Source organism: Lissotriton helveticus, chromosome 2_2 (assembly GCF_964261635.1).
Source record: "Lissotriton helveticus chromosome 2_2, aLisHel1.1, whole genome shotgun sequence".
Lineage (NCBI taxonomy): Eukaryota > Metazoa > Chordata > Amphibia > Caudata > Salamandridae > Lissotriton > Lissotriton helveticus.
In genome coordinates, this window is record NC_136060.1 from 444380226 (window position 1) to 444394634 (window position 14409).

General features: G+C 44.2%; 1 protein-coding gene across 1 annotated transcript in view; it reads right to left on the minus strand.

Annotated features, from left to right (window-relative positions):
- CTNNA2 (catenin alpha 2) overlaps positions 1 to 14409 on the minus strand; it is a 2858593-nt gene that overhangs the window by 290386 nt on the left and 2553798 nt on the right. Inside the window, exon 14 of the mRNA XM_078679035.1 lies at positions 9066 to 9179. Within this exon, the coding sequence (XP_078535161.1) occupies positions 9066 to 9179 (114 nt within the window). The remainder of the gene's footprint in view (positions 1 to 9065; positions 9180 to 14409) is intronic.

Here is a 14409-nt window from a genome sequence, read left to right on the forward strand (position 1 = left end):
AATGAGCTACTTTATTACATTTAATAAGTGATCCTTTTTTGATTTAGAATATCCAACCATATAGTATTTACATTCAAATAAGTTGTAATTGAAAAACATATTTAATGGTAAAGTTCTTAGTCTCCGGGGATGACAGGGATTGGGCAGTAACAGGACAGTGGGTGGGCCTGCAGAATTAGAGCAAGAAGCACTGTTTTCCTGTGCCACCCTGTTAGGTCTGTCAAGGTTAGGTTTCATCAAGACAGATGATAAGCACTTCTCCACACAGCACATCCCATTGTTCAAGGTGTGCACTGCATTTTATTTGTAACCATCCAATAGACCCACTCTCTTTGCTGCTGTTGCCCCCTCCATACTCAGGCCCAGCTTACTCTTAATCATCATACAAAAAGGGTCCCCAGTACCACACACTGGTAGCACCCTGGACGCACCACTCCTCTGCAACCCGGGTTAGGTTGACACAGGTGATCAAGTTCCACCAAGTGATATATAGGATGATCCCCAGATACAAACCAGATGATAGGAGAGGAATTATCAAAGCAAAAAGATGTATAAAGGAGGGGTTTCTACCGGAGGACGGTCAGCAAGTGTCTCATTTCAGGAACCACAAAGTCAAGGGGGGTGGCCCCACACCGGCTCCTGCTGGTGCTGGCGGGAACAGGACATGCCCAAGCACAGCACATGTCCTGTGCTGCAGGACACCTAAATGCACTTTATAGCGCTGCTGAAATGGTGGCAGGTGAGGGCAAGACAGAACCGCTTCTAAAATCCTTAGGCTGATCAGACTCCTGGTCCCCAGATTCCTTGTGCTGCAGGATGACCAAGTGCACTTTATAGCGCTGCTGAAGTGGTGGCAGATGTGGGCAGGACACACCCCACCTCCAAAGTCCTCAGGCCGATCGGACTTGTGGTCCTCGATGCAAAATACTCCCTGCACTGCAGGTCGGCCAAATGCACTTTTAAGGGCTCCTGTGGTGGCAAGTGGGGACAGAACAGACCTCGCCTCCAAAGTCCTCAGGCTGCTGAGACTCGTGGTCCCCATTGCAAAACCCTCGCCGCACTGCACGATGGCCAAATATATTTTTTAGGGCTGCTGAAGTGGTTGCAGGTGCAGGCAGAACAGACCCCACCTCAAATGTCCTCTGGCTGATGGGTCTTGGGGTACCGCATGGCAAAACACTCTAAGAAAAAACATCTGTCCCCAAAGAAAAACATTAATATGTCCAGACATTCCACAAGACACTCCTCTTTCCTGTAAATTAGTCTTGGAAGCCCTCCTCATGCAGTTGGGCAAAGAACATGTGGAAGCAATTGATTCTAAAATGTAGTTTTGTTTTTTGACAGGCTCAGGCAAGTAAACTGTCCACCACGGAATGTGGGAGGGTGGGCTGCAGAGTTAATGGCAATGGGAGGGGCGAGGGTGCCTATGCCAATTCTGAGTCTGGTTCCGATACCATGAAAGCCTCCAGCTCTGACTTTACTAGATGCGCCCAACCCCAGAGGCTCAACTGACCCCCATCTAGGAAGAGAGGGTTGTCCCTTTGATCAAAATGCCCTGTACAGCTACTCATCCAGATAACTTAATAGCCCCTTCTTCACAGGACCCCACTAAAGACATCCCTGTAAACTGATCAGGTCAGGTCTTGCCTGGCCAAGGCCCTGGATCAGTAGAAACCCCCCTTGGCTCCAAGGGGCACTTTTGGCCACTTCAGGGGGGGCTTTCCAGGTGTGATTTCCCACCGGCACCCTGCCCCTTTCTGGCCAGTCTAGCTGATGTCTCCATATTGCCCCAAAATGCGAAAGAGTCCCCCATGGAATTGAATTACAAGGTAGACCACTGGCTTAACTGGATCAACATATTTCAAGGTGGCTGATTGCTAGATATTTTTAATAGCCAGGTGGGTGGGCTGGGTTGGAAAAATGCATAAGGAGCTTAAAGGAGATTGTATTATTATTATTATTATTATTATTATTATTATTACTATTAGTATCAGGAACCCTAGGTTGGCAAGACACGTGCCAGGGTATGCAGGGCAATCACACCTTTATCAGGGCAAGAGTAAGGTCCCACTTCTTTTTTTGTTTTATAGGGACCTGCCGTTGCTGATGCCTGTGTTGTATTCTCATTTTGGTGTGCCTGTATCTAACCGATTCATACACCTAGGGGACCTGTCTACATATGACTGACTCAGTATACCCATTGTACTAGCATTGTATTCTGTTGAGGAGTCTAGGGCCGCTTCTAATGCTCCCACCACACTAATGGTCCAGTTCCCTGTCTCCACTCACGGGAACAACCCAGAGGGGGTTTTGATACCAGGCACACCCACCTCGGGAACCTAAAATCTGGTGTCAACTCTCTTTTTTGTAATATAGCAGGTTTAGCTAATACACTGGGCTGTGAAGACTGGGAGAATGATATACTGGAACATGACATTCACGGCCGCGTCGAGGCAGGACTCTGTCACACTCTTTTATTGTTGTTGTGTATACTATTGTTTTCCATCGTTTCTGGGATGATTGTCTACGGCTTTGCTGAGCTGTTCGCCTTGCGTCACCCCTCTCCGCTGTGCCATTGTTTACCACCGGGTAAGCGGGTTTTGAGGAAAGGTTGTTTGACCTGTGGCTGGCGGCCAGCTGTCTCTTTGGAACTATCGGCACCACCCCCTTCCCAATACTGCCAATGCGCTCTCTTGAACACCAGGTCGCTTGGTAGACATTCCACGGACATCTGGGATTTGCTTTCCAACTCTCAACTTTCATGTCTGTTCCTAACGGAGACATGGCTCGGGGAAGGCTCAGGCCCGGATGTGGCAAAAGCACTACCCCCGAATTATACCATCCTCAGAAGTGATAGAGTTGGGGGGAGAGGAGGAGGTGTAGCGCTTATTGTGAAAAAGGACCTAATTTGTTCCTCTTTTGTGATAGACAATATATCTGGTTGTGAAGCCATCGGCTTCAAGCTGTCTCTTTCATCTCGCCAGACATGCACTGGACTTCTTGTCTACAGACCACCCGGTCCTATTGGTACTTTTTTTGAAGATGTACAAGCCGCGCTCTCCATTCCCTGTATGCGCTCGGCGCATTGTCTTTTGTTAGGGGATTTTAATTTCCATATGGATCTTGTAACGGATCCAAATGCAGTTAAAATCCAAGATGTCGCGGCATTGCTTGGTCTTGTCCCTTATATTAATAGCCCTACCCATAGTAAAGGGCATATTTTAGATCAAATCTTCTCTACCAAATTGATTGAAGTATCATCCCCACTTCCAGTGCTGTGGTCTGATCACTTTATGATAAATTTTGAAATTCCTTTTCATACTACTACAGGGCAGAGAGGACAGAGTAATGGGTTCCGACGATCTAGAGCCTTCCACCGTATTTCGGTGGAAGCAATGACTGAAGCTTTCCGCCTTCATCCTTGCGAGTTCACTGCTGATCTCGAGGCAAACCTGGAGGTGGTGCAAAAGTGGCTAACTGATAGACTCGATGAACTGGCCCCTGTGAAGACAGTTAACTCAGCTTGTCACTTGGCCTCTGCTCCATGGTTTACCCCCTCATTAAGATTAATGCGCCAAGAGTGTAAAAAAACTGAAAGGCTCTGGCGACGAAAATATGATTGTGAGGATAAACAAAGATATAAGGATATGATCAAAACGTATCACAAACAGATTGCCGAGAGTAAGCAAAGCTATCTGGAACATAGAATAGACGAAGCCAGCAATACAAGTAAAGAGCTTTTTAAAATAGTTAAAGAGTTCACTTCACCTGCTGCCTGTTCTTCTGCCCACTCTCACTCTGAAGAGTGGATAAAACAGCTTGCAGTTTTTTTTGCTCAAAAAATTAAGACTATTCAGGAGTCTTTCCCTGCTGTAGACCCCACATTGCCAGTACATAGCTCTACTTTCACCTCCTTGAGTGAAGATACCATGCCCTCCTTTTCAACATTCCCTCAAATGACCTGTTTAACCTCGTTTGATCTTCTATCTCGACTGCAATCAGGTTCTCCTATGGACCCCTGTCCGGCTAAATTCTTGGGCAGAGTAGCTGCATCTGTTAACAGCCTGCTGAACCCTCTGATGAACATGTCTTTGTCTACGGGAGTGGTTCCCCTGGCATGGAAGCATGCACTGATTTTGCCTCTAATCAAAAAGCCAAATTTAGATCCCTTGACGCATGCTAATTACAGACCGATATCCCTTCTCCCTGCTCTAGCTAAGGTTGTTGAAAAACACGTGCAGCTCTCGATTACCAACTACATCGAGAGCAACAACCTTCTTCATGACACACAGTCGGGGTTTCGTGCTAACTATAGCACAGAGACAGCCCTTCTGGAGGTCACAGAAGCTATCAGGGAGACGCTCGATCTAGGAGGTAAGGCTGTACTAGTCATGCTGGATCTGTCGGCGGCTTTCGACACCGTCCCGCATGACGGTCTCCTTTTAAGACTCCAGGAGATCGGGTTCCGCGGGACGGTGTTGGACTGGTTTAGATCTTTTTTATCTGACCGCCGACAGGTGATCTGGGCACCACCGTTCTCCGCTGAAATGCCGTCGCTAGGGGTGGGGGTTCCTCAAGGATCCATTCTGAGCCCCATCCTTTTTAATATCTATATGGCCCCTCTGGCGGCGGTGGCGGAGGCTTTTGGTGCCCAGGTCATATCCTACGCTGACGACACCCAGCTCCTGTTTATTTGCAGGAAGGGAGAGGCGTTTGATGGGGCAAGAATCAGGGACTGCCTTGGCTCCGTTTTTTCGTGGTTCCAACAACATAGCCTTAAATGCAACTCAGACAAGTCTGAGTTGCTCTTTTTTGGCTGTGCTCCGGACCCATGCTGGAAATCCTGGTGGCCTCAAGACATGTTTCCTCCAGAAACGGTATCAATGCAGGCCAAAAATCTGGGTGTGATCTGTGACGTTGATCTGTCATTTAGATCCCAGATTAATGCACTATCAGGGAAATGCTTCAGCATCCTGCGGATGCTTAGAAAATTTTTACCGTTGCTGTCACTGCAATACAAGAAAATTGTAGTTCAGGCATTAGTTGGATCACGTTTTGACTATGCTAATGCACTGTATGCGGGCCTGCCGAAATACTTGTTGGCAACATTGCAGATAGTCCAAAACTCTGCTGCAAGGGCAATTTTTGGCCTTCCACGCAGAGCCAGAGCCTCTGGTTTGCTTAAGGAGCTACATTGGCTACCGATCTCTAAAAGAGTTATTTTTAAAACTCTGACTCTGGCTTTTAAAGCCCTGCACTCTGTAGGCCCTATGTACATCAAGAAGAGACTGGCCTTTTATGTTCCAAGGAGGGTGCTGCGATCGGCTTCATCTGCCACGGTTGTGGTCCCGTCTATTAAACGTGCTCGGATGGGTGGTCGGTCCTTCCGCTATCTAGCGGCCCTCCATTGGAATGGGCTTCCGATCTCCTTACGGAAAGCCAATAGTCTCCTGACGTTTAGAAAGGAGCTAAAGACGTGGCTCTTTTCTGCGTGATCGCCATGACCTCCTGAGTTGCTGTCCGGATATACTGGTCTCTGATCTCTTTGCTAAAGCGCCGGGACACCCGTTTGGGTAGCCGTGCGCTATAAAAGAGTACGCACATAACATAACATAACATAACATTCAATTATTTCAGGAGACCTTGGCTACCAAGGAAATGATATTAGATGTATACCAGTCATTCTAAGTCCCTGCAGTCTGCGCTACTGCAGGGTGGGCCAAACCAGGGCTAACAACTTGGTTTAAAGTCATTTAGGAATGTACTTAATCAGTGTTCCCTGTAGATAGTCTCCTTATCTAAGCCTTTTTAACCAACTGGCCAAAAGGTATGTGTATTGGTTAATCAATTTTTATAACAGGTGTTTTGGGACAGATCAAACTACCAATCCTAAAGAGCTGCTGGATTTTAAATTAGGTTTGAAGGAACCCTTTGCCTTCTTATGCAATGGCTTTAACATTATCCTGGGGGAGATTTTATCACTAAACTTAGGTGTACCCACGTGGAGAATGTCCAACATATCCTCGAAAATTCCCCTACTGGTTGCGTCAACCATCCCAGAGATAAGGGGTCCAGGCCTTGCTCCAACTCTTAAACTACTTTATGTGTTCAACGCGGCTGAGGTATTTTACCTTCTGTATAATTCCAACATAACTATTGAGAGGGTGGGAATTTCCTCTGTAATTAATTATGTTTTTGTTGAGTAGAACCTTTGTACTTGTATTTTGGAGGCTAGTATTGATCCAAGCCCATTTAGTGACCAAAACCCCTTTCTTTACAACTAGGCATTTTGATAAGGGGGGTGGATCGACGATTTTGCCCTCACAATCGCTGGACACAAAAACACAGGGGTGATGCCTGGTCTGGAGAAATGTAAACATGGCTGCCCTGCATTTAAGCCCCTTGGTTCCTGTTTCCCTTGAGCCATTAGACTGCTCTTACAATGGTTCTTCCCATTTTGTTGATCTGGGCCGGGTGATAAGGAGCATGTTAATGAAATCTGTCAAATGCAGGCCTGATTGTCCCTTGTGGTTTGATCATTCATGTAGAAAAATCTCTGAGGCTCTGCATGAGGCCCAGAAGACCATCCCAAGGGATGTGCTGAGGGTGCGTCGGTGTAAACTGGTATAAAAGGATGCATATAGGACAAGTCAGAAGCAACTATAGAGAGTCTTGGGGGGAGTTGGAGCGGGCTTGCAGGCGGAAGGATCCCAGAGCTTTCTGCATTGTAGTTGGGAATATTAAGTCTACAGGAGTACAAGTTTGACTAAAGTTCTCCAGTTCTAATGAGTAAATTTTTTACTTAGCCCAGCGTATGGGCAATAAACCAATGATACCTCTTCTGGGGTTCTACGTGTAAAAGTGCCTCCCTTTTCAATGTATGGCACCGGGCTGTGGGGCTATACAATTCGAAGCCCCTTCAGGATGTGAAGAATAGAGTGACAAGAAGACTCCTGTGGGTTCCACCAACTTGCGTCACCCATATAACTGATGGTGAACTTGGGATGGAATACATAAAGGACACCATAAAGCTAGCTTCCTAGATTTTATGGTGTTCCATATGGACAAATCTGTACTCCGCCTTTAGCAGGGAAATAGTTCAAGACTGCTTGAAGTTTGATAGGGAGTTATCTAGTCAATGGCTGCATTATGTGAAGGCTGGGCTGCATGATCTATCTGGCAGAGTTACATCTTTTCCACCAGCCTGAGTCTATAATAGAGCAAGATTTGGCCAGAGTCAAGTCATTATTTAAACAAAAATTGCAAATCACCAGAGAGATGACCACACTCTTTAAAATTACAGTTAGAGAGCATGCCACCCTTTATGTGTCCCTGGGAATGGCTCCTTCCCTGGGTTGGATTAAGTCTTCTTGAGAGAGAATACTTCTCATGGTTTCTGTCTAAGTTTTGTGAGATGGCTTTTGAGCGTTCCCTTGGGCTAATACGAGACAGCCAGTGTTACAACTTGCCCCTGAGACGAAGTGTCAACTCAAACCCTGTTTCACTTTTTTTTGCAAATTGTCAGAAATTGGGGCCTCCGGACTTCTATGGCTGCACCTGAATACCTGCAGCTATTGGATTTCACCTCTAACTGTGTCAATATTTGCTCCTTCTAAAATGTGCCATGAAAAGGCATGTATGTGTCTTGCATTCTGCAGCACACAGAGAAGTAGCAAATCGTCATTATTTAATGATTGTGTATGTGCAGGAAGGGCCACTTTCCTGTACATAATCAATCATTAATTGTTGTCTGCTCTTTCTGTGTGTGTTGCAGAATGCAGCTGCAGCACACATAGAAAAAGCAAAAAAGAGGAAAAATAAAAGCATTTCTCCTTCTGCACAGTTCTAACTGCTGCTCTTGCATGTCGTTAGTTTTTGCCACTGCCTCAGATGTACACCTCCTTGTAAACATGGGACTGCATCAAAAAGCAATAGGTGTTGTTTCTGGAAAACCCAAAGCAACACCCATCGCACGACCCTTTGCAGTAGAGGACCACCTTGAAAATTATTGAAAATGGCGCTAGGCCACTGGAGCATCCACAAAGGTGACCTTCTGGTGGTGAAAGGGGCTTGTAAATATGCTCCATGGAGTGTAAAAGTGGCCTTGCGCAACTTGTCGTTTAGGGCCGTGACCTCATCATTGATGCTCGGCAGTCACTTACTGTCTGATCTCATTAGAGGCTTATCTTGCGTTCCCTTCTGCCTTGAAAGAGAAGTCTTCTAGTGTTGACGAATGAGGTGTTTCCCCTTAGTGGAGAGGAGGTGGCCTAACGGCTAGGGCGCTCAACCTCGGACCTGGGGATCTGGGCTTGAGTCTTGGTAACAACGCTAAAACATCCTGTGATTCTGGGCAAATCACTTAATCTCCCTGTGCCTAACAAAAATGAATGTATGTCCTCATGTAACCTAACTGGTGTTATGTAAAGCGCTCTGATACCCAATTCGGGTCAAGGTCGCGCTGTATAAAACTCTGCAAAAAAAAAAATCCTTGAGTGGCACTGGGGAAAACCCTCTCTCAATGACCATTTCCCTGCAGGTTGATACACTGACCATGGTTGGTGGAGAACTCAAATGCAAGGAATAATAAGCACTAAGTTACACTAAATGTTGCATCTTGGAAAGCTGAAAAAGTCAGGCAACATTTGTTGCCTTCTTAAAAGTTTAATATTTCTGACTTTGCCCAAATGCAGGCAAAGCTTTCATCCCTCCTCGCCCCAGAGAACATATGCATTTTCAAAATGAATACAGTAGGAGATGCCACACTTTTTTAAGCACTCTCTACTGCACATGAATAAGGTAATCGAATGTAAGGTGTGGCTGCAGTTACTTCTCTGTAACACATTTCTGTAGAGTATAAATTCAACATGTGCAAGTCTCAGAAATATGGCCTTTGATATAGTGAAGATAAAACAGAGCTGCATCACCATGTCCACTAATAGTTGAACTATTTATTATTTATATTTAGTTTTACATTTATTTCTCAAACTCTCTAGCCCTGCCTTCTACTCAAATGACACAACATACCAGTGATGGGCGCTCAATCAGTCCTTAGGCTTAATACTCACTCTGGCACTTTGTCCAGCGATGAGCTGGTCGTCCTCGGTTTGCACACTTGTTCTGCTGCGCACATCGTAATCTTCCTGTTCAAAGTCAGAATCATCTTCCAGTTCTTCGGGGGTCTAAAGAAAAGACACAAAACGAAGCAATAATTATCTAAAAGAAACGCAAATACTGCATTCAAATGATTGCCTGTTTGTGCAAGGTACGCCATTTTGTTTTATCCACATTATAAATCAATTTGGTCAGAAGCGAGCATGAGAATATCATACATACATTAAATACATAATTAATTTTCCCTCGTCATCGTCTGTCGAAATCCCCCCCACCCGACCCCGCCACCATACCGCTCTTACCTGCACGGGTAGTGGCTGTATAATATTGTTGAAGCATGTACAATAAACAGTCAAATAATTTCTATACTTTCGAAATATTCGTATCCATTGCTTTTGGACTATACCATATGGTTTATAAATGATTTGATTCTTGATATAGATTGTGCTACCATAGTGTCTTCGTTCCATAACTTTAGAAAGAAGAGGGGCCATGGTCTAAATTTGTTTCGCCACATGTTTCATTTTGAGGATTAAAGAACCTTGCATACGTGCAAAAACAGCTGCAAAGTAGTTATGAAGTGACCACAATGCAGCATGTTTCTACTGCCTTAAACACCATCTACATGTGTAGATTTATAATACAGGTGATTCTGTAATCTCTGTATGAAAGGCTGTCTTTAATTTCTGATCTAGACTAATATAAGTAATTACAGTCAAGTTCTGACATCACAATGCCAGCCGAGGTGAAAGGCAATTCAGGTTCATGGAGCATAATTGTGGCAGCTGTTTAAAGCAACAATAAGAAAGTGATGCGTTTCTTTCTTCTGCTCTGCTTTAACAGCTTACAATGACAAGCAAAAATAATGTTACTTTTTTGCACTTCTTAGATAGAGAAAAGCTAGACTCTTTCTGCATGTTTCTACATATTTAGAGCACCTGCAACTTTTCTTTTAAAAAAAAAGAAACTTACTTGTTTTGAACTGTTTCTAATATCAGTTTGCCACAAGTATCTAACAGGTTTTTGATGCGTTTAATTTTGCACTTGAGCTTTTATTGTTATTCTTCATGTTTATAAACATACTCATGTGAAATAGCTAAGCACCAAGGTTTTAAGTGGTTTGTGGGAATGCTGATGGCGTGACCATATTTTATAAGGGTTAAATTGCCCCCTGGTGTACAGGATAAAGATAGTCACCTCGGAGTTCCATAACTTTGTAAAGATACGAGTCGAAGGCCTGGATCTTTTATAATGTTATTAAACTCCGAGGTGACTTTCAATATCCTTGTAATGTTTGGCAGGGGGTACTATAACCCTTATATATTATTAATATTTACAGTCACCACTGTGTAAATATAGCTAGGCCAGGGTTTCCAATGGAAGAGCATGTTTTGTTTTGCTCAAAAAGTTGATGTTTTGCCCAAGAAAAGTGTTCATCTACTGCAGGTTTCTGTAAATGTTAGAGTGTTCTGTCAGGTAGGAGCTAAAAACAGAAAAAAGGGGACACCCAAAACATTGATTTTCTGTATTAATTTCCACAAGAATCTTCCGTCATCACTACAGAAAAAAACTGAAGAAACTTATACCAAATTTGGCAGAAAAGGTAGAAGTTCCCTCAGAAAGCAAGCTTTTTTGTGATTTGATGTAAATCTGTTTGGCAATTTTTGAGAAATGTACGTTTAAATGGGTCCTTGGAGTGGTCATGAAAAGACAAAAAAATAGGTATATCTGGAAATTTGGTCCTGCAGTTGCGGGTGTCTGGCAGTACCAAAATTTAAAACAAACAGGGCCCTCTAATTGGCTAAGGGAGCTTTTCTACTCATCGGCTATTTCGGTACCCAAGGACCAATACCAGTCCTGTTGTCAAGAGAAACCTGATTGGTTGTTTACTAAGTACTAAACATACTATATATTGAAATATCCAAGAATCAGCGTGCTCTCAGGCAAAAAGGATCCTTTTACATAAGTAATCACCAAGGGGCCTATTAGGATGTCGGGCGGATTGCCCCCGCCAGGCTGGCGGTAGCCAGCGCCAGCCTGGCTGGGGCAATCCGCCCGACATCCTTCCCTGAATTCCCCCCCGCCATATTAGTATGGCGGGGGGACGACGGCGGAAGAAAACACCGCCCGCCACTTTCCGTCCCGGTCGCCTTGCGGCCGGGGCGGTAAATGTTGAATATGGTGGCGGTGTCTATGAGACACCGCCAGCCATATTACAATGGGCATTTTGCAATGCATTTCCGTGGCGGCAAAAGGCATGCGGTGTTCACTCTGGGGGGCCCCTGTGTTAAATTGAGGAATGCGCCCGTCACTGTGGCGGGCGCCTTCTAACGCCAATGTCGGGACCCCCGTCCTTTAGGCGGGCGGTCCCGATCTCCGTTAGGGTGGCGGGTCGGACAAAGTCCGCCCGCCATCCTAATGGACCCCCAAGTGTTTATTTCACAACGCGTTTCGATTTCTTACGAAACCTTGTTCACGTGATACGTGCAAGGCAAAAAACAGTGATTGAAATAATTATAGCGAACATAAACAGAGGACATGATCAAAATAGCGGCAGACATGTTGAAATGGTAGATATAATACGTGTGGAAACAATGCAAAAATATATACATATATATCAAATATGTGTATATGGTTTGTGTATATATATATATATATATATATATATATATATATATATATATATATATATATATATATATATATATATATACACAAACCAAACAGAACAATGTCGAAGCCCAATTCTAAGAGATGCTGGAGTCTATTATATAAAAGTGACTGCATGTTCTTTCCTGACGCATTTCAGCTGTAAGGATTCAGCCGTGTTCACAGGTGAGCCGGGTGCACACTTGCGTCAAATCCAAATGAATGCGTGATCAGCAGTGCAATTCCTACAGCTCCCATAATGCACCTCATTTTTAAATACATTCATACTAAGCTGTAATTTGTCCTTTAATAATGCTTGAGAGCTTCAAATCATCACAGTCTTGTTTGAATAATAAGGACCAAGTGCATAACGTTCCCGGAGTCAAAGTGTCACGTGTGTTTCCATAATTCAATTTTATATATTGCATTCCGTGCTGATAACAATGCTGTCACTGTCAAATCCATGTTGCTAAAACACAGGCAAATCATAATCGGCATGAGGAGAAACTTCTTACCTTGTCTCCCTTTCTCACCTACATATTGTGAGTACCAGGTAAGTCTGTTATGTTGCACTGTAGGTGAGCGGGACATGCTCCCATAGTTCAATCCAAACGACACCAGTCTCCATTCCTGGGAGCCTCTGTCCCTGCAGGGTGGCTTCGAAAAACGGGCATGGAGTGCCCCGTAATAAACATCACACAAACCAAACCGAATAATGTCAAAGCCCAATTCTATGAGATGCCGGAATTTATTGAGTAAAAGTGACTGCATATTCTCTACTCAGAACTGCAAGGTTGGCATACAAGCAGCACACTTTCAGAGAAAAGGCCTCCTTCTTCCTCTTCCAAATTGATTGTGCAAAGAACAGGCCCAGAAAGCTCTTCAACATTGTCAAATGACAAATCACGTTTTCCTCCCCACTCAAAATAATAGCCTCTAATGAACGATGTGAAGACATTGCCAGCTTCTTCAAGGACAAAATCGCTAAAATTGAGCAATCCTTCCTTCAAGTCTCAATCCTTCCTCTCCTACTAAGTATCTTCTCTGACACCCCCCCCCCCACAGTTATCCCACCACCTGATCTTATCAATGATCAAATGGCCCCAAATGCAACTAAAAGCAACCTTTTTAACACCCAATTGAAAAACAACGCCATTTGGTCAGACTTCAAACCATTACAGAACTAGAAGTATTCAATATTATTGTTAAATTAAAGCCTACTTCTCACACCAAAGATCCCCTCCCTGTAAAAAATAGCACATAACCTAAACCACATCATCGCCCCATGTTGGGCAAAAATCATCAATACTTCTTTCACCTCTAGTTGTGTACCGGATTCCCTCCAACTAAGTCAAATCACACCCATTCTCAAAAATCTCAGGGCAGACTCAACAACCCTAGACCTATCTGTCATACAACAACTCAACCTGCAAATAGGGGGATCCAACCTACTTGACTCCTTCTAATCAGGTTTCAGGAAAGGCTGTAGCACAGAAACAGCCATGCTCAATATTGCAGATGACATCCATAGATCCTTAGACAAAGGAGATGCATGCCTACTTATCCTACTTGGCATATCAGCGGCTTTTGATACAGTTAATCACCCAGCCTTACTGGAATCATCGAGGATCCGATCCTGTATCAATGGCACAGTTTTAAAATGGTTCTCATCTTACCTACAACACTGATCACAACAAATCAGACACAAGTCTTGCCTTTCGAAAACCGGTCACTCTTGGTGTCCCCCATGGCTCAATCCTCCCCCCTTCACTTTTCAATCTCTTCATGGAACCCCTTACCATCCTCCTGAAACAAGCAGGGATCAAATATCACATCTATGCAGATGACACTCAACTCTACTACAAAATCAAATCACCCAGTGACATCCTACATCTTAACGTCACATTGAGTAAGATACAATCTTGGTTTAACTCCAACCATCTAAAAAGAAACCATATCAAAACAGAAGGTGTTCTGTTCTCCCCCCAAAGTAACCACCTCCCAATCAAAGACTGGATGAGTGACCTAAATGCTCTAAATTGTTCTCTCACTCTATCCAACTCAGCTAAATCCTTAGGCTTCACCTTGGACAAAAACTTGTCAATGAGAGATCACATCAATTACTGTTACAAAGAAGCACTTTACACACTAAAACACCTCAAAAATATCAAACCATTCATTCCCTTGGATGATTTCAAGTGGCTCGTTCAGTCTCTAGTCTTCTTCAAACTTGACTACAGGAATGCTATCCTCATAGGGACCCTGAAAACTCACCTCACTCCCCTCAGATCAGTACCAAACAGGCAGCCCAGCTCATAACAGATATTAAACGGTATGACCACATCAGTCCTGCCCTCAAGACCCTTAACTGGCTTCCCATCCAAGGAAGATGCTCTTACAATACTGCCTGTATTACCCACAAAGCCCTTCGCTCACATACCCCTGACTATTTAGACAACAAACTCACAAAGGCAGGAAGAACCAGATCAATGAGAAGCTCCAACACACTTCTCCTTGTTCTTCCCAAACTAAAAAGGAAATCAACCCAGACTCACTCTTTTTCGGGTAACACGCCCAGCATATGGAACTCTCTCCTGAAGGACCTATGATGCAACCCCTCCTTGTATGGCTTCAAAATAGACCTGAAAC